A 21957-nucleotide genomic window follows, 5' to 3' on the forward strand; every position below is an offset into this window, starting at 1 on the left:
ATGAGAAAATTATTAACAATTTGAATACATTTGATAGTCTCATGCAGAAAAAATAATTTTACCAAGTTTATTTCCATTAAAATAAACCTGTTTCGTTAAAAATATAATTAACCTGCCCATGTAATTTTATGCCATTGACCTACATAAGAGGCTTGGGTCAATAATTAACTTCTTCCTCATTCTTACAGATACCTTAGCCCATTTATCTTACACTTAAAAAACCTTAAAACTTTCTGTATTCTCGTGATTTTCTATTTGTTGAGGAAGGCTGAGAGTTCAGGACATCCTTGATGGACCATAAGGCCTCTTGTTATCCCTTAATTTATGATTTATTTTCATTGACCAGTTATTGCTGAGTGTATGAAAACAAAATGACCAACAACAATCCATGACTATGTTAAATTTGTAACTTACATATTTAGATGAAAATTGTGGTATTTTTGTTGATATATATAATTGTTTTACAGAAATGTATGTAATTATCAATATAACTACAGGTTCTGACTATATACAATGTTTAGTTTCACTTTAGAAAAATTGAGTCTTACAGGCAAATGACATTCTAGGTAAAAAAATATACATCAAAAATGAGTGTAGGTATTAGCTAAAGCATGATCTGTCACTGCACCTTTGATTTCATTTCACATACACACCATCTTGCATTGACAGAATTTATGCTGCTTTAGTTTACAGTATAACTGAGTACCTGGCCTATAGTAAGTAGTAATATTTGTACAACACACTTCTGTAAACAAATTTAAAAAGTCTAGTACTTTTTTTTTATTTACAAATAGTTTTTCAGTGAAATGTATACAGAGTAAGTACAGATAAACTATCAATTATTTATGTTTATTTAAAATAATAAAAGTGAACCAAAGCTATGTAGATGTAGTAAGTGTTATGGAGCATGTGAGAGATAACAAGGGTAATCTTGGCCAATTGGGGTTGTCCAATTCATTTTGCCAAAATGATTTTCTGCCTATATCCAGCCCTGGCTCCCAAGTACTCATCAAGCCCTCTTTTACATCTACCACTTCTGAAGACAATCTATTCAAGAGACTGACGTCATGTTTAGAAAATAAAATTTCCTAGTTTATAAATGACTTTTACCCTGCCACAATTTTAAATCTGTCTAATCTTACCACTCTTACCATTAAGCATGAAAAAATGATTAAGCATCCAGTCCTATCTATTCCTATAGATACAACCCAAAGTTTTATTTGATTTTCCACCGGCTACAACACATTGCCTGAAAGGCTGAAGTCTTATTGACCAAAAAACACTAAGATCCATTTCTTCCATAACACTGTTCAGTTGATTTTCATAAAAGTGGGTATTAGTGTTTAAGTTAATGTAGCCAATGTGTAATACATTACATTTTGCATAATCAAATACCATTTGTAATTTATTTGCTCAGTTTGCCGAATTATCAAAATCTTTATAACAGCATCTTTGTCTCAGCCATCTATACCCAAAACTTTAACATCATCAATAAAAATGACCAAGTTGTTGACAACTCCATTATCAATATCATTAATGTTAATCAAAAAGAGTAAGGGTCCCAGCACAGGAATGTAGTTTGATGAAACTTCATTTCTCACAACAGTTTTCCTTCTCTACTCTACCCAACTCTTAATCCATTGAGCTAACTTATTTCCTACTCCCCACGGAGATAATTATCTTTACTAGTTACTTATGGATGCTTTGTTGAACCCATTTTGAAAATCCTGGTATTAAAAACCCACATCTTTACCCTCATCAACATAATTGTCATATTTTGTCAAGTAAGGAGAATACTTAGGGTTAAGAATTGCTACCTTTCACTGTCAATTGTACTTTATGTAACAAAGATTAAGATATGAACAAAAAATTAAAACTTTTATTTTGTAGATTGAGTTTTTTGTGATAATGTATCATTGTAAGATTCCTATTTTAGAGTGGCATGCACATTGATGCATGTGAAGAATTGTTGTATTAAATTCAATATTTGGTTATAATAAGGGATGTACGGGTAGTAAAATTTGGCCAAATACAGAATAATCACCAACAGAACATTCAAGTTTTACTTTCAACTTTCAGTGTCTAACTTTGACACTCGGGCCAGAGCCAAGTATTACCGGGTAACCCAATACCTGTCCGGGGCCGATTATCTGGCTGGGTACCTGTGCATCCCTAGTTATAACCAGTATGAAATTCATTACTATGTGATATACAATATATCATGGTAATACAATGTCGAAAATATTTGGGACACTTTCTAAATTGGTTGTTATAGTATGATGAAATTTTCTATATCTCAGCTTTGAGAAGTCATAGTCTAGTGATCTAAACACTTAATAAAAGCTCTTTCTCTGTTCTTTTCAACTGTACAGTACAATTCTGTGTGGCTTCTAGTTTAGTGGAGACTTGCATAGAGATTGGAACCGAGTGATAAAAGTTTGGCTTGGTGATATTTTGTTAATAGAAACAATGTTTGTAAACAATTTCTGTTGCAGTTACAGTCCTGATGTTTTTTTTAAGCTTTCATCAATTATTCTCACATGTGACTTGGATAGTTGGAATAATAGGAAACACTGATATTGATTAGTTGATTATTTTCATGACATGAATAAACTTAATCATAATCAGTGAACAACTTTAACGGTTGTCTAAGATGACCAGAAATTGTCGGACAACTAAATGTTGTAAAATTGAGAGACTGAGATTATTCTTAGGACAACCAAATTATTTCAGACTTCAGAGCTGTACCTACTGCCTTATGTGAGCATTTCAGCATTGAATCATGGAGATGCAGTGAAATGGAAACTATGTGTGAATATTATCAATAAAGTGATAATTCTTTTGTTATTTTTGTGTTTCTATTGAATGGCTCTGTAGGCTCAGTTCAACTTCAGGACATATGCTTACAATGATTCTCGTTCTTGAGGCACCTACTGCAATCAAGTCCAGACTAGCACAGAAACTTCCAGAAACATACTTTCTCTATCTGCACACACACACTATACTACAGTTTGTTTTCCAAGGTACCTGTAATAGTGTGTGGATATCTTCCAAACATCTGCACACAATGGAAAAAATCCTTATATTAGTAACATCCTTATTCAGAAGGCAACATGTTATTTGTGCTTGTTCAACTTATCGATATGACAATTACTCTGATTAATGTATAAGTTTTTTTTATGCAGAAATTGACGGTTCTATCAGAAAGGTAAAAAAATTATCAGTGTTTTTCAGTTGAAATACGTGGACTTCTTGAGTGCAAAGAAAGCTAAATTTTTTCTGATGCGAAATTATTGCTAACATGGCAGATCTGTTCATGTTACAGTAACTACCAACAAAAACCTTGCATTAACCCCTGTCCTATAAGAATTGAGTAATAGGAATGGATGCAACAGTTTCTTGCAGGTTTTTAAGATGTAAACAAAGCCTCATTCAATGTGTACTGTAGGCATAATGTAACCATGCTAGTGTATTGCTTATTATTTGTAGGGAAGCAAGTTCTCTGAACACTCAGTACAAAACATACAACAAGTTGTGTCATTTTCATGGTAGTATTTTTGAGGGGTTCCTGTAGTGATCCCACTATCATAGCCTACCATTTTACATAAGCTGGCTTGTTTATGGTAATTATTTAAATTGTCAAAACAAAATAAAACATTTGTATTAATGTTGTTTTTTTTTCAAAGAATGTTGGGTGTTTCATGGTATTTTCAAGGTGTAGGCCCAAGTTGTTTGATGAGATATGATTGAATACACAATGATATCATGGTGAAAATGCTGGAAGGTACTGCAGATATAAGCTTATGAGTTGCTCTGTTTTTGTTCTCATCTGATATTATTGCTATATGACTATCACAGCAATAAAACTGGAATAGGCTTAGGCTGAAAAACTTATGAAAGGACAACCCGGGTCTGGATAATGGTTGTCCTTGGGACAACCATTCAAAATGTCTTAAATTTGTTCACTAATAATTTTGATTAATCGAGTATTTTACATGACACTAATCGATGCTCATAGTTAATTGAGTTAGTTGCCCAGCTCTAATTATGATCTAGTAGATTGCAGGAAAGGGTATGTTTTTCATGGAACAAGGTAAGGTAGGCTTAGATTACTTTGCACTCAACCATATTAAGTTTTGTTTCTCTAGCTCTTATCAGCCTAAATAATTGCTTAAATGGGCAAAGAAAATCATTGAAAAAAATGTATGCATAAATGAATACAAAATGCACTTAGAACTAATTACACATATTAAATGAAACCTGATTAACAATTTAAAAAACAGCGTGGCTTTCTATTAGCTTTGAATTGGTAAAATAGATAGTTTTATTGTATAGCACTGATCATTAATATGGTGAAATTACTTGCTGTGTTTTCAGAATCAAAACAAAGATAAAATTTATAATTTTCCAGTATTTTTTTTTAAGTTTTACAAGTATGTAGGAAGACACAAAAATCAGTAATTAATATTACAGCAAAGGTAAGCATTTTTAATATTTCTTAAAAAAACATTATATCTACAATGAAATCTTGAAAATTCAAAACAGTAAATTCAGGAAAATATCACGTATAAAAGTAAGACATTTTATTTTGCAAAGACTGCATAAGCTGTAGGAAATTTATCTCAAGAATCATGCTATTTTATTCTGTAGTTTATTGCTATGTGGTATGAATTAATGCAACTGTTTTAGTGTTAATACATGAACAAGGTGCAAAGCAAGTGTCTTAATCAAGGTAAAAATTTAACAAAAACTTAAATTAGGTTTTTATATTGGTTAACCATCTCTATATGGGCTTGGTCATTTTGACCAACCTCGCAAAAACTATGTAACCATGAAACTATACATCTGTAAGTTTAATATAGTGAGTGTATTTTCAAAAATTTGGCAAGTTTTTAGTAATTATTACCAGTCTTTTGTATACAAAAAATAAGTTTTTTAATTAAGTATTTTTACTGAAGATTTGTCTGTGAATTATGTTGTTAGAGTCTGACTTAGGCTCTGACTAGTCCATGGTGATTTTCATGTCAAGAGTAAAAATACTTTTTTTTATCTTATAGTTTTAGAATCAAAAACTATGTATTTTATCTGTTATTTCAATCCTAACTTTTCACAGACTTAGTCCATTTTAGCATCTTTGTAACAACCACAAAAAAATTAAGAAATTGAATGTGTTTTTAGTTTCTAAAATGATTCAGATTGTAACAGAAAATTACAGTTATTTATTCTAGAAACCTCAGGTTCACAACAGTTTACATATGTATTTGTTTAATTGTATTGTTTTATTTCTTCTGAACCTGCAGAAGCTAGAGACCACTTAGCAAATACTTAGCTTAAATTACTGTAATGAATTAGTAATGCACAAATGTCTTGCATGCATATCTTGCAGAGAAATTAATTTTTAGTTTTTAAAATCTTTTTCTTATTCAACCTAATAAGTTTCTAATTTGTACATTTTAGTTACTTTTTTAACAATGAAAAAAAATATATACATAAAAAAACAAATTTAGTATATATGTGTGAGCCTTGTACTTTTCTGCTGTTGAAGACTAAAGTGTCGATAAATAGTAACCCCAACTTTCTAGGGTTGTTTTTAATATTTTACTAAATATTTAACTTAGGACTTGGAATATTAACATGCACAAAGCATACAATGTCTTATAATTATTATAATTTAACTGGTTTTTTTAACTAAGCTATGAGTGCATTAAAATAATCTCTTTAGGTTGTCAAGCTGAACTAGACGATAGCAAGTTTGAATCTGTATGTTGAATAATTCAAAAGCTGTCATGAAAATGAGCAAGCATTATATGTAAATCAGCAAATTAAAATATTTGCATTCTATTGGTTATAAGTAATATAATTACAAATGTCAGAGAGAATAACTGACATTTTTTGAAAGATGGTATATGATAGAAGGGCATGGCATATGGGTTAGACTTTCTGGTTTATATTTTAGTAAAAAGGATGATTGGAAGCTACAAAGTTAGATTATGTTTTAGCAGTATATCTAATATATGTTTAATTTGTATTCAAAATCATGCAAATGGGAGTGGAAGTATTAACTAAGTTGTGCAATTTGGAGCAGACAAGTGTCATATTGGTACAGAAAAGTAAAGATTGAGAATTTATTTAAATATTTCATTTTAAAATTAAGAAATTAAAATTCATATGATGTTAGAAGTTAATTTATTAACTATATTTTGATGCAAAGTTTATTGATATATATTGAAAGTAATTTAATTAAATTTTGAAAGTGATTCTGTAAAAAAACAGTCATGATATGCACACTTTTACCTATCCATATCCAGAGGTTTAAATGTTTCTGGTGAGATTATAAAATTAGAAGCACTTTTCTAAGTTAAGCCTCAGACATTAGCTTTGTCACAATCTGCCCATACAATATTCAACTTCCACAGCAAGTAAAAATCAAAATGAAATTTGTATATTTTAATGATAGCAAAATACAGTGGAATAGTTTTAAAAACTTTCTTTTCAAACTTTGAAAGTGTATAGTAAAAATTTTCAATTTCACGATATTAATCTGTCATACGTAATGATATACAGTAAAAAAGTAGACAAAGTGGTAATTACTTTGTGTGATATAGTTATTTTCTATTAGAGTTAAAATGGTATCATCAAGGTTAAAGCAAATAGTCCAATTATGAAAGTTGATAGGGCTTTACAGGGTCACTCAGAAATATTTGGATAGACAGGGTACTTTCAAAAAATCCTCACCTTGGTTTATTTCAGCAGTCTACTAAATTCAGTCATAACCTCATATTAGGCAAGGTGAGGTGTTTACAGGGCTGGTGCTGGTGGGGTGGGGGGGCTGTGCACCCCAAAATTTCAATCTGGCCCACCAAAGTGTATTCTCCCTAGCAGTTTAAAAAATCATATTATCAATTTTAAAAAAATTTATGATTTTTTGTAAATCACTGAAATCAACAGGGGGGGCTGAAGCCAGGCCTGGGTGATTGTTTTATTAAATATTTGTTGTCTATCAGCAGTTTTATATTTGTATAAAATATTAATCTTTTATGTTATTCACAGAAAAAATTCAGAAATTAAAGGAAAAAATTGTACTAGTTTTTATTTATGATCTTGCTTCTACTTTATTTGTTTATTTTAGGTAAAAATGTGCATGTTTGGTGCTGGAAATTGTCTTCAAGTGTGCTAAAGCTTGGAGTATCATTTTCTCTCTCTCTGCATCAGTTATGCCTATTCCGGAAAGATTGTCTAGTACAGGGTGGTTTCTTAGGAAAGTGCCTGTGGGCCATAGAGGATGAGGTCTGCAAATGAAAAATCAGAACACTTGTTGAAAAAGATGTGGACAGATAGACAAAGCTGCAGTAATTGCAGTAGTAGTAGTCAAGAATCTGATGAAAGCAGTTGTTCAAGTTGGTGTTCAAGCATTTCAGAAGAAAGGGAATTTTCTATTGTGAAAGAAAGCAATTATGATAATGGTCAGTTGAAGTTAAAGATTGCAGCAAAACGTGTTCCAAAGAGTCAAGGAACATTAGATAATAGTGTGCCAGTAGAGACTGTAGGAAGTGGAAGTTCTGAACATCCAGCAGTAAAACTCACTGTTAGAACTCCAAACCAAAGTGGCACTGATAGCAGCTTTCGAGAGAATGAACAACAAAGACATTGTCTGTCTTCTTGTCCAAAGTACTTCACTGTGAGTATTTTTATAAAGAAAGGAAACATTGATATCTGTAATGGAGTAAATGTTATTAATTTAAGTAAAACATCTCAAATTTGAATGTACATTTGTACATGCATACAATAGGTATGCTCTTGAAATTTTCAAATGCCATTAATTTGGTTATTTGTTCATTGTTGCAAAGAAATTGATGGTTTCATAAAATGAATATTTGAAGTGATATGTTAAAATTCAAGTCAGGTAGTCTTACTTCTGAAATGCCGTGGCTCTCTTTTTGTTGGGTTTGCTCTCATGCTGTCAACAAACATGAATCAAAATTTGGAATGTCCTTTATGCATTGCAGAGCATGAATCACTTATCCAATTCTCTTCACTCTCCCACCTTCCTCATGACTTATTATTACACATGCATCAGAAGATCATATATAAACTTTGCTTTTCTTCCATAATTCAGACTTACTTGTCAACACTTGATAGTCATGCTCTTAACTTAGATCACTACGAATTTTGACATCACTTTATGTATTTTTGCAAGTGTTTCTATCAATATTGGAAACTTTCAAACTTTTTAGAAGCCTTGATCACGTAGTCTACCTTTAGTGTGCAGGGAGGTTCCATAACTATATTTTTGACCCTTATTAATTAATGTATATAGGCTGTTATTATCATATCACATGTTGGTGTCCATGGTGGGTTTCACATTCATGTATTCACTTAATGGTGAAGCATCCATGGTTTTATCATCATTTAAATATAATATTTTTTCTTAGTCCTATTAACCTTCATTGTCTGTAGAGCCATTTACCAATATTATTGGACTGTCTTTAAGAGATGGTGCCTTAGAAATATTGTTTCTTGTCTTTCTCTATCTGCTCCACAGATTACTTACTTTTCATGTCTTGACAAAGCCATTCTCTGTTATTTTGCACAAATTACATCTTTCAGAGAGGCTCAAAATAGATTGCTTATATATCACATAGAATTTCACTTCATGTATCCTGCTTAATCCACATTTAGAAATTGACTTGTGCAGCTGATCCATCTTGTTTATTGGGATGAACCTAAATAATTTCAAGAGTGAATTTCAGGTTACATCTTATAAAATTTGGTATTGGCAATGTCTTCTCAGTTTTTGTACCTTTTATAGGACGTCTGACAGGCCACCATTTGGATAAATCCAAATATTTTTCTTCAATGTTTCCTTCATCATTTTGCCCTCTGTGGCTATTCCAAGCAAGAAAAAATTCATAACTTCCAAAACATACATACCTCTGCTGACACTAATAGTTATTTCTCGATCTTCATCTTTGCCATCAAATGTTGTGTTCACTAGCTCCAGTCTTTATATACCCCCCTTGGAAGCTGTCCGTGACCTGATTCGGGGTGAGATTGAGTCCATCATGCAGCCCAGGGGTATCTCTCTGGGAGGTGCTGATTTGAATTTTCATTCTGAATGGGATATTCTGGGGGAGAATGTAGTCTCCCTGTTTCCTACCCCTTCTTTCACTGGAGCTTCTTATCTTGAGGACTCATCTGATCAGTCACCTTCTGCCCCTTTTTCTGCAGTTAGTTAGATGTGTTTATGAAGTTTAGGAGATGCAACCAGTTGCTTTTGAGTCTACCCCTGCTTTGTTGTCCAATCGTTCTCGAAGGGATTACTTAGTTTTTCCTCCTTCACCTGATATTGCTGTGCTTGCAGGGAGATTTGCAACACAATTACACGAGGGTGTTGCTATGCCCCCCCCCCCCCATTTATCTGAACAACATGCCCTGGCGTATCATCGTCAGGATGATATATATATATTTGGACACTCAAAGGTTGGATCCGTTGTTGGATCTGTGGGGTGACATGTATGAACCTGTTATCTCTTAACAGGTCGCAATTTTCGTGGAATCATTTGACTTTTACTACTGTTTTAAGATACTTCTTTTCTCTTCAACTTTTGTCTGAAGCATATCAAACTGGCCCCCAAAATATCTCCCAAGAAGAAGGGCGGAAATGATTAAGAGAACCAATGGAACGAGAAGTAGATGGAGGGGGCCTTGAGACATGAGGGGATGAATATGCAGAAGTACAAGTGGAAGTAGAATAGGGTTGAGCAGCCAAAATAAGGAAGACTGTAAACGTGTTGTATCAACTCTGGCTTCTAAAGATTCTGGAATTCCAGCAAATAAATAAGGCCGAAGAAAAGGCACTTCCTGTAAATCTCGAAAGGCAGAAGAATGTAAGTGAATACCCTCCAAAAATGCATTATAACTCAAGTCCTAGCAATAGACCAACCACAACACTAAGGCAAGTCCTGAAGAGGACAAACATGTCATAATAGTGACCAGTAAATGGCCCAGTTCTTCATCAAATTGTTGAGGCAATCAGGCAACCAGGAACCAATATACAGGTTGCTAGTGTGGAATTTATATACAAGCATACCTGACTGGACAACACTTGCAACTGAGTGGGATCCAAAAAAAATCAATAGGGACCCTAGAAGAGAAAGGAACAATAACTGTTAGTCAGCTAACACGTTACTCACCACCATGTTAAAATCTAGTAGAGGTAGTCAACACAGGCACAGGGGGAAGACGAAGTCCCTTCGAAGAGAAAACTGCCAGATCGTGAAGGTAAAGAAATATGAACGTGTTGGGAGAAGTTCACATAATGGGCTCTGTCAAGATGAGGTGTTCCATAAGACCATCTGGACACAATTCTGGATGGTGATATCATATTACAATATTTCTAATGGACTGCTACTCATGGACTATCATGAGTAAAGCTAAAGGGGATTTTGCCAGTCCCTGCTGACCTTAGAACTGAATCAGTCGAGATCAGTTTGCTTTTAAAAATTAGGGAACGTGGTTCACCTATTGCACTGTCTCCGGAGACCTGTTCCTTAGGACTCCCAACACTTATGTTCTCCCCTTACTTCTACCAGTGGAGCTCGGGAGTCCTTACCACACCCAGTTCCCAGTCACTGGGGAGGTGGACAGAGGATTTACCTTCAGAGTGTTGAGTTTTCTCCACTCTTCGAGAAGAGTGCGAAGTTGGGGACTGTCTTACCTAGGTCCCTGAAAAATTTTTCCCAGATGTCAGTAGGAGCAGGACCAACCTACACGGGAGCCTACTCATAAAACTAGTCCAGAGTTGACACTTGGCTATCTGGTGGGGGGTGCTTGGACCTCTTATGAACACTGTCAGGTCTTGTGTTGTTCATGCAGTGGGTCCACTATCTTCTCGTAAATCATAACGCGACTTGGTCCAATCTTTGGTCCTTGGTGGGACAGTGTTCCACATCCTCTCCTTAATTCCATGGGTAAGTGGAATTCTCCTTGGGGAAGTAAAGACAACTGTTTGTAAACCCACACTGGATGAGTTCTGGACTTTGGTGGAATATGGCATATTATCCCGTCAATTCAGACCTGGGATGTTGTCTTTTAGACTTCTTCAGGTTGGTCAGAAGGATTGTCCATTTTGGTGTTGCTTTCTTTCTTTCATAATTCCGGTGGTTTGAAACACATCATCTTGTGGTTACTAGTAGAGATCTTATCACAAGATGTATATATCTGCAGTCCAACTGCCCTGGCCACCAACATTGGATATGGGTACCATGACCCCTTAAATCCATCCTGAGTTGTGGAACCTTGGCTGTTTGCTCGGGGCTGGACCATCTTACTTGTATTATGTTCCACCATTTTCAATTTTCTGTAGTTCTGGATGTAGTGTGGTGTTCCCCACTTTGATACCACTTCTCATGGTACATATCTATTCTCTGCAGATGCTTTCTGTATGATCTCTGTCCTCACTGAGCCCTCTGCCTTCTCAATGTGGGATCCTTGCTATTAGTGTTAGTGGAGGTATGTATGTTTTTTGTTATCATTTTCTTAAATTGAAAATATATTTCCAAACATACTTACCTCCACTGACACTCTCCCTTCTTTCCTCCCCACTAAGAGCCAGTGTTAGTGACCGGAATGTGGTACATCTCAAAAAGTGATTTTATTATCTGCATACAGTGCTTATATACTCTATCTTCATAGAAATAATGTGACTGTATTTTACAAAATACTAGTCTACTAAAACACATTCAAGACATTTCACTTTGTAAAGACTAAAGGTCAGTTTTATATTATTGGATATGGTAACATGAGTGTACGTGTGCTGCATCATTGTAACTACTGTATAGTTAGTATTAGCCAGGCATGACTAAAAGGTCAGTATGATAAATATATATAAATGTATACTGTTATGAGATTTAAGCTATTTAGTCTAAACATTTGTAGTATAACCTGTAGTCATTCTAGAAAGAAAAGGCATAATTAAATTTATTTTCGAATTTTTTATGGTGGTTACGAGATCGGTCCAATTGACCGAACCTATACAGAGATTCGTTAGTGAAAGTAACAGATAAAATATAGTTTTTCTTAAGAAACATTTGAGAACTATCTGGATGGTATAAAGGTTTTGCATGTGAAATTTGAAAATTTTCTGATGCATAAAAGTATTTTTAATTTGAAAATGAAAATTACTTTGCAAGTGTGACAGGCAACATTCAAAAAAGAAAAAAAGGCATGAGAAAAACATTGTTTAACAAACCTTAAGACTTAATAAAACAATCTGATAGTTTGTGTATGAAAGCCTCATAATGTTTATTGATAATCTGCCAAATTTATTGAACATGTGCTTAGTAATTTAAAAGTTATAGCATGAAAACTATAACAAGCACAAAATGTTCTCTACAACACCCCTATCCCTCAGTATAAGTAAAAAAAAGGAAAGTTTGCTAGCTTCATTACCTTTTCTATCACTGCTTAACTCTTAACATGGTATTAGCATTGTTTTGGGTTTCTTTTCTAAGTAATTTTCAAATTACCTTTGGTTTTATATGATAGACCTCTTTTATAGGTCACCATTTGCACATTTTGCAAAAATATATTTTATTGTCCACAAAAAATATCTTGCCACAGATTTTTTTAAAGATGGCCTAAGAATTTGCTACTTGGTAAATGAGTCACTAATATCAACTAAATACCACTGTGCAGTTGTCATTTTATTTATATTCAAAATATGCAGTAATCTTACACTAATCATCTGTAACTTAAATAAATTCTATAAATAATGAAAACATGTTTTACTATCAACAATAAGGGTAGTATTGTATATATGTGTAATTTATATTAACATAACATTAAAGGACAACAAGGGACCTTTTGGTACATCTAGGCTGTCCTTTCCACTAACTTATAATAAGCACTAAAAAACTCAGTCAGCCCTTGTCATTCAAATATTTATCAAGCTTTCACTTAAATTCACCAAATTTAACTGTATCTACCACTTCTCGATGCAACCTGTTCCACAGACTAACCATCCTATTAGAAAAATATAGCTGAAGATGACTCCCACCTTGCCAAAATTTATATTTGTGTCCCCTATTGTTACCATTTTCACCATTAAATATGAAAAAAGATGATGCATCAACACTCAATTCCCATAGCAATCTTAAACACCTTAATCAGATCCTCTCTAACTCACTGCTCTTAACCTTTCCTCATTGACAACATTTCCATCCCAGGTATCATCCTAATAACCCTGTCCAACAATTCATTGTCCTTTTTAAGGTAAGGATCCCAAAACTGAATACAGTACTCCAAATGTGGCCTAACCAATAACCTATACAATGACATTGTAACCTCTTTAGACTTGTATTCAATATTTCTGTATATACGTATATAATTTAAAGCCCTATTTTCCCTGCCACTAGCAACAACACATTGCTTGGATGGCTTAAGAGACTGATGAACCAGAATACCAAGATCATTTTTCTTCCATAACATTAAGGTTATTCCAACCAAAATATTCTTCTTAATTGGGATATCCCACATGCGATACCTTGAATTTATTATAATTAAAAATGTCACAATTTTAATTGGAAATAATTAAGCAGCCAGTTAGCCACTTTCTTTATGTATGTTGTGTGAAAATAAAATATGTATAAAAATAATAATTGATGAAGATTTGAGTGATTTTCAATGAAGAGGAGAAACAACTTCAGATAAATATTTTTAAATGTTTGCCTTTTTTTCCAGGGTCTAAGATTGTCACAGGTTACAAAATGTTCATATAGACTCTTGAAAAAGGTGTAAACCAAAATATCTAGTAGAATAAAAAAAAATTTATTTATCTGAAGTTGTGTATCATCTTCATTGAAAATGGTTTCCATCATTCAGTCAGCACTGAAAAGTTTAAAAAATAATAAAAAGCTTTGAGTCATCAGAATATTTTGCATTTAAGTTAACTAAAAATGTACAAGTTATATGAAGAAACTTGGAGTTAGTCAAAGATTCTTTCATTGTTAACTTCCTACTTTTGTAATGTGGCATGACTAGCATATGGTGAGATACATGTTTCACGTTAACCTTACATTTGTAAAAATACATCATGTTGTAATTATTGACATTGGTAATAAATTATGTTTTTGACAAATAGACATTACTAGTAAGTTGAATATATGACTATAACAGACAAGGAAATACATGAAATTGTGAGTATAAACATTATATACATATATTTGAATAAAACAAAAACATCAAAACAACAATTGTTGGGTTTCAAAATTTAGCAATTAATGTCAGAAATGATAGTGTAATAGCTGTTTTGACACATTGCCAGTGTAAACTCTTGAGTACTGCTTAGAGATGCAATAAATTAATGTGAAACCAACCAGGCTAAAGCAATTTTCTCTTCGGGAGCTTAAAATAGAGTACTGTTTAGGGCTAGTTTGATACAGAGAAGGACCAAAAAGTAAAATATAGGCTGTAGTCTACAAAGCTTAGTTACAGGGACAGTGTAGAAACAATGTTAAACCATATCAAAGTGGAACATCCTGCTGGATTTAGTGTGGAGGAAGGAGGACCCAGACAGCCATTTATGCAAACATATGCTAGTAACATTAGCATGCTATTTCTGTAATTAATTCTCACCTGTCTAATCAAACAAACCATTATTATATCCGAGGTGCAATTAATTTTTTGTTTCTTCACTATTTTTACATATTTGTATAACTTACATAAATATGTGGTATTTCATACATACATAAAACACTTTGTTTTAAAAAAATAATAGGCTACTTAAAGAATAACAAAATTAATTTATACCCTTTTTTTAAAAGGGTATAAAATTTTTACACATTTAAGTTTTTTTAAAAAGTTGAAGTGATTTACACATTAAACAGAATCTAATACTTTTAGTTTAGGACAGTGATGTGTCCTTAAGTGTTGTATCTATAACTACACAGTTACTCAGACACTTTGAAACCAATGAAGAGAAAGAGGAATTATAAGTGATTTATTTTTATAACTCAAAAACCTAGTAAATTTTGTTATTCTTTAAGTAGCCTAAACATAAGGTCAAATAACATAAACATTTGAATAATATTTTATTTTGTAAAATAAAACTTTTTATAGTTACAACTTTTTCTTACAAAGTTTAAAAACCGTTAGGGAATGACTAAAAATAATGTGAAGAGTTTAATCAGATAATATAGTATTGTTGTGTTAACACAAAACAACATGTTGGTGCAGTAATGTTTCATTTTTACAATGGTATGATACCAGTTAACTTTTTAAAAATTAGCTGTATAACACTTTAACCATATTTTCAGCATTTTGTTCATGAAGGAAAGAACTTCCACTATAATAATTTATTATTTTGGATTAATCAATGTTGACCACATAGTTTTAAAGCAACGTAAATAAGCCAAAATTAAAATAATAGCAATATACATGTATAGTGTTAATGATTAACTCAGTCAGATAATAATCCAGCAATTTCAAAAGCTTATATCTTTATGTCTAGTAATGTGATTGACATGAAAATAAAAATAGTTGATAACTAATATTTTTAAACTAAAATTAAATATGTATAATTATTTAGAAAGCAGATTTTAGCACTGGTAAACAGGATGCATGTTTTAGAAATATTTAAAAGGTCATTACTTATAAAGACATACAACTTGTATTTTCACTTATTTTAAACAACAGCAATACAAGAAGCATCTTTCTTACAAGAATTCTAACTTCTAAATGTTGAAAAATCTAATCTACAACAAGTCTATGTTATTGGAACTTCAGTTTAATGACATACGACATTAAAAAAATAGTTATTAATTTTTGTAAAAATAAATATGGGAGGAAGATTTTTACCCCATTCCCTAGATCTGCACCTGCTTATACAACATTAAAGAATACAGTTATGCAATTACAAATTAGAAACGTAACACAATGCAAAAAAATAACAGTATATTTACACTTTATCTTACACTTAAGTAGCCAGAGCTTTGATGGTGAGTGCTACTAGCCATTAGCTTATTCTCTGGTTAGCAGTGACACAGCAGCCTGTAACCTTAGTAGCTTTATAAGAGTAAGCAAGTTTAGTGGAAATCAGAATCCAAACAAAGACCCTGAATTTACCCCCCCCCCCTCAAGTATGTAGCTTTGTAGTTAACAATAAACAAACATAATGGCAGTATTTTTGTTTACTTTAATAGCCAGGATAATTGAAAACAGTAAATAACCATAATTGTTAACTAATCAGTTAGTTTACAAGACTCTTATCAATGTAATCACTGCTCACGGGTTATTGATTAAACTGTGAAGCTCTACCAAACATCATATTTGTGTTGCAGGCTGTTATTCCCTATTCTTTCAATGAAATTTTAACAATAAGATGTGTTATTGATTCAGAAGTTAAATTTGATACATTCTACTGCTATTATACTTTTCATAAAGATGTTTTGGGTGATGCTTTATTGTAGGAAATAAAAGTTAATATTACCACCAGATGTCACTATTTAGCCAATTATGATGAGAAATATATGATACTCATAAACCTTTTGATCTCCCAAGGTCTGCATTTATGACATATGATTTAATGAAAGGTTATTCAATTTATCTAAAGTATATTTGAAAAAATTCAAGGCATGCACAAAACATATTTCATTTTATAGTGTTGTTTTATCTGCATGATAAAAATGGGTCATAATAATAGAATAAAAATGAACTCAGAATTATAAAAAAAAAAGTATTTACATCAGTTTTATATATGTACAACAAACTTGAAATTTGATGTCCAAAATTTATATATGTTCACTGCAAATAAATTTTAAGTTGTCTTTACACCAAATCTAGATTTTAGTTGGTATTTCATGCTTTTGTAACATCTGAATTTTTGTTTTACATATAATGCTTATATATGTTCCTCTAATATAAGAGCTTAGTTCTGTAAGCTTCCTTAATTTAGGCATATCAGTATTAATACTAGTGAAAATTTCAAAACATTTTCTAACCATTTGTGAAAGTGAGCAAGTTTTGTTAACAGCCATGACATACTGTTGTATTTTTCAGATAAAAAAAAATGGCAAATCCACAGTTAGCAGTAGAAACAAAATTACTTGAAGCTACAAAGATAGTCGAAGAGCAAATAGATGCTGAGATCGAAAAGCTAGAGAAACTAGACATTGATGAATTGGAATCATTAAGGAAGCAGCGCCTTGATGCACTTAAGAAACAGGAAACCAAAAAACGTGAATGGTTAGAAAAAGGTCATGGAGAATATTCTGAACTTCCAGAAGAAAAAGAATTTTTTGAAGTCTGCAAGAAAAGTGAAAATGTTGTTTGTCACTTTTACAGAGAAAGCACCTTTCGATGTAAGATTGTGGACAAACATTTAGCTGCTCTTGCTCGTAAACACATTGAAACTAAGTTTTGTAAAATTGATGTAGAGAAATCACCATTTCTCACTGATCGGCTCAGAATTCGTGTTTTGCCTACAATTGTACTTTGTAAAAATGCAATAACCAAAGACTTTATTGTGGGTTTTGATGACCTAGGTGGTCATGATGAGTTCTCTACTGAGATGTTGGAATGGCGTATAGCTCGTGCTGAAGTTATCATCTACAATGGGGATCTTACCACGCCACCAAATAGCTTAAATTCAGCAAAGAAAAATAAACCAGTTTTTGGATATCGAAAGAAAAATATTCGTGATGATGATGGTGGTGATGATAGTGATGAAGACTAAATTTATTTAGTATATAATTTTACTCTAAGCTAACATTAAATATTAATCAAATGAGTGGTTTTTAAAATATGCTCTTTTTTTGCTCACCTTATGATAAAACTGAAAAGAAAGTTAGTTTATAAATACTCATTTGTTTTTTTTTCTCTTTGAAGTAATTTTACTGATTACTTGGCTTTGAGTAAAACTATTAATAATAATAATAATAATAGTTTATAGTTATCATTCTGATAGCTGAGACATTTTTCGTTAACTTACCTCAAGGCTACATTTGTAAGTTTGTGTACTTACAAATTAGTTACTTTTTTATTTCTCAGACTTAGTTTGTTCACCCATTAAAACCAGCCACAGAAGTAAAATGACATGCAGTGATAACGAATGCATAGTAAAATTAAGACTAACAGAAATATTAATAAATACATATATTTATACTTTGCATTATTAAGTATTGTACTTTGATTGGCCAGGTACTAATATTTTACTTTAATGATTTATATGTGTATCATAACTTGTGGTGATGTTAAGGTTTTATTGGTAGAATCAGTGTTTGTTTTAAAATATTTTGTTTTGTAATACCTGTACATCATAATGCATTCCAAAAGTATGTACCGCTTTTATTCAGTAAAACTTGTTTTTTCAGTTAAAACTCTCCGAAATGTTTTACTTTGTTTTTGTGACGTAGTTTTAAAGAGAAATGTAAATATTTTAGTACATTATAAATTTAAAGAAATAAAAGCATGTGTAAGCAAAGCAGATTTTATACACACACACACACACACACACAAAAAGCTATGATTTTCTATGCAGAACAAAAATAATAACAAATACATAAGCAACGGCTAAATGTAAAAAGCCCCTATAAGAGGAAGAAGTGGTAGAAGAAAAAAGTCTAATCTGTTAAAAACTGTCATCATGTTTTTAAGGAATTTTTACTATTTAAGTGTCTAATTCTTTCTTGTTTTTCTGTATTTAAAACACACCTTGTTGAATTTCACTTATTCATGTATTTCTTTGTTCATTAAAACTTCCCATTCCAGAAGCATTTAGTATTGAGAGTAAAAAGTAAGCCATGCTTGTTTCAAAACTTGGGTCTTCCTTAACCAGGTTTGAGAATTTTGGTGACTGCACTGGTTTTAAGTCATTAAAAAGATTGAGATGACTGAGTAGCTGGATCTGATTGTCTGAGAAAGCTTGGGAGAACTATTTTTGTTTATAAAAGGTGTCTCTAAAACTGTTGATTTCTGAACCCAACTAATTTTCCTGAAAGACATGTTGTCCCTTGTGTACGTTGCTTTTATTTACCTAATTTTGCCAGTTGATTAGTATTTTCAGTCAGTCTGGTAACCATTAATAAATGTTAATTCTTCTGTAACTGCTTTGTTTTAAGTCACAGATCTGTGAACTATTAGAAGTTTGGTACTCTAATGTTGACTGTACAGAAAGGTATTGTTCCTTTTGTTATTTGTCATGATTAATAGGGAGAGCTTTTTGAGTTGTTAAATTGGAAAAATATATTCTTGATATCAAAATTAACTACAGTGGAATCAGGATGATCTGAAATACTGGTTTTAATGGTGTACTAATAATTGTTTTGCCATAGTTGAGAACTACAGTGATGATACATCAACATCTGATTCTGTAACTGAAATTGTTTTATCTTCTCAAGTAGCTATATGCCATAAAATTTTTCAGATATTTGGAAAGGTTTGTCATTCTTAAAATGGAACATCAGAAAAAACAATTAATCATATATAATAGTGAATTATACTAATACTATAATGTAACCTTTGGTGGTGGTGGGGGGGGGGGCAGATAAGACTTGCATATTCCTAGTAATGTTAATTTCAGTTAGAAATTGTGTACTTCATTTTAAACCAACTATAATATTTTTTTCTATCTAAAACGTTAAATTTATCAAGCACAATCCCTTTGAAATGAAGTAACATGCATTGTTTCATGTTATATCTGTGCTTGTGATCATATACGTTATAGTAAAACAATACTGAATATGCAAATCCAGAAGTCACATAACAATCATAGCCGATACAAAGTCACAAAATAATCATACACCCAGACCATAGAGATGTGCTCAGAGCAGAGATTTATAATTTTCTAGACTGGGATATTTTGTCTACTTAGTGGAATTGATAAACAAAGGAATATGGATCAACTTTGGGCACTAGGACCATCCAAGTCATATCTCAGTGGTGATAAGCAAAAAGCTGCATCTTATAACAGGCTAGAACACAAAGGTCAGTAGCAAATGGTTTTCATGTGTCCTAGCAACATAAACAGAAAAGATCTTTGTGTGGAAAAGTGACACAAGTTGCTTCCACAACATATTTTTTCATACATCATGTACCTCAAACAGCTAGAGAATATGGATTAGCATGAATACATGCTGTCATACAGAGCATCTATGGATTTGTGTACGATTTGACTGTTGAAAAGGGGTGCTGAGAAACTGTTTTCTTTGCATGCTAGATGGTTTATGAAATAATAATGCTGGAAGGAGTAATATGCCTTGGACATGACAATGTTATTACAGAGCCTTTTATAATGGAAACTGTGCTGCAGGGATATTGTTAAGGTAGCTGCACAGTCATTAAATAGTTCATAACCATACACAGTGACTCAACTACAACAACGTGATTGAGGCTCCAAAATCATTTTAATTTTTCATACTCATTCTCCGTAAATAAGATTTATTGAGTATTAAGTTTTACATGTCTAGCATGCAACATGTGCTGAGAAAGTTTTATTTATATATATATATAACTACATTATTTGTGTCTGAAGTTGTTGGCTGTTTGTTTTTTTTTTGCCGAATTTTGAAAGGATGACATACAACAACTTTGATTTATATAGATATATTTTTTACAAAAAGTTAATTGTCTATGATAGTAAATTATAAATGTAATAATTCCTTGCATTTTAGAAACTATAAGTTGTTTCCTGCACTTTGACATACATGATTATATTAAGATTTTTTGTGCACTTGAGCCAAACAACTCTTTCTATATAATTATGTTAGCCATAGAGTGAAATGTATGTATTTCTTTTACAAAAATGTAATAAGTTTGTAATATCATTAGAAGAACACATGATATCAACATTTGGAAGCCACATAGCCTATTAAAGAGTCATTATTACAATGGCATACTGATGATACTTCATTTTTCCTAAATTATTAAGATCCATAACATTGTTTTTATTTCCCTTCATCTTCAATGTATGAGGTTAGTATGGAGCAATCTTTCATTTGAATTTATCTTCATCTGGACTGTCAATCCTTTACCATGAGGTGTCTTATGTACTGAAAGCTTTAGTTTCCTGTCTATAGACCCCTGTCCCACCAGATATGTTCACCCTTTCAGCCATGGGGTGTTATAATGTGACAGTCAATCCCTATTCATTGGTAAAAGAGTAGCCCAAGAGTTGGCGGTGTGCGGTGATGACTAGCTGCCTTCCCTCTAGTCTTTCACTGCTAAATTAGGAATGGCTAGTGCAGATTGCCCTCATGTAGCTTTGCGCAAAATTCAAATCAAACATGTCTGTAGACTACATTTTGTAGTTGGTTTGGTAACTTCCACAGTTAACTAAGAGGTTATCATCTTACTATAGTATTTCAAAAGGGTGAACAATCTTTGGTTTACTGTACCTACAGCAACCAAAAGTTTTCTAACAGTGAACCAGAGTCAGGACATGCTTGACTCACTTGTGCATGACAGAAATAAAGAAGAGTAAAGACAAAGGAAAAAAACTTGGATATGAACTTTCCAAAAATTTTTTATATGCTTTAAATAAACACATAATTATCAGAATCTGTGTGTTTATACTGCATGTTCATCCTTGTAACTTCACTAAAAATATAAACTGCCTTTTCTTATATACGTGTATAGCAACCTTTTAATCCCAAGCCGTGAGTGCAGGTGTGCAAGCCACGACAACATCAGTTACATATTTGATGTCAGAGTTATCAACTATTCATATTACTTTACACTGCTGATTTAGCCAGTTTTTGATATAAGGAAAGTAAATACCAGATACAATATACAGGGATCCTGAAGAAAATGTAGATGTGCATGTTGAAGGTTATAGAAATTATGCAAAGGATAAAAAAAATTTTATTCTCCACATAGACATCACCTTGCATTCCAGCTTTTAAGAGTCTGAGGCAGACTGACATTGTCAATTCACAGTCATATCTTGAAAACAAATGCATTTGT

General features: G+C 32.3%; 2 protein-coding genes across 2 annotated transcripts in view; both read left to right on the plus strand.

The window, feature by feature from the left end:
* Positions 1 to 21957, plus strand: part of LOC106464006 (histone-lysine N-methyltransferase ASH1L-like) — a 137539-nt gene that overhangs the window by 2085 nt on the left and 113497 nt on the right. The window contains exon 2 of the mRNA XM_013924109.2: positions 7130 to 7678. Within this exon, the coding sequence (XP_013779563.1) occupies positions 7283 to 7678 (396 nt within the window). The 5' untranslated portion in view covers positions 7130 to 7282. The remainder of the gene's footprint in view (positions 1 to 7129; positions 7679 to 21957) is intronic.
* LOC106464007 (thioredoxin domain-containing protein 9-like) lies at positions 17058 to 18374 on the plus strand. The gene has a single exon (XM_013924111.2). The coding sequence runs from the start codon at positions 17066 to 17068 to the stop codon at positions 17729 to 17731; it is 666 nt and encodes a 221-aa protein (XP_013779565.1). The 5' UTR covers positions 17058 to 17065; the 3' UTR covers positions 17732 to 18374.

The sequence above is a fragment of the Limulus polyphemus genome, unplaced genomic scaffold, assembly GCF_000517525.1.
Source record: "Limulus polyphemus unplaced genomic scaffold, Limulus_polyphemus-2.1.2 Scaffold1539, whole genome shotgun sequence".
NCBI classification, from domain to species: Eukaryota; Metazoa; Arthropoda; class Merostomata; order Xiphosura; family Limulidae; genus Limulus; species Limulus polyphemus.

Coding starts and splice junctions, on each gene's coding strand:
- LOC106464007 (XM_013924111.2), top strand. CDS start 17,066: ATGGCAAATCCACAGTTAGCAGTAGAAACAAAATTACTTGAAGCTACA.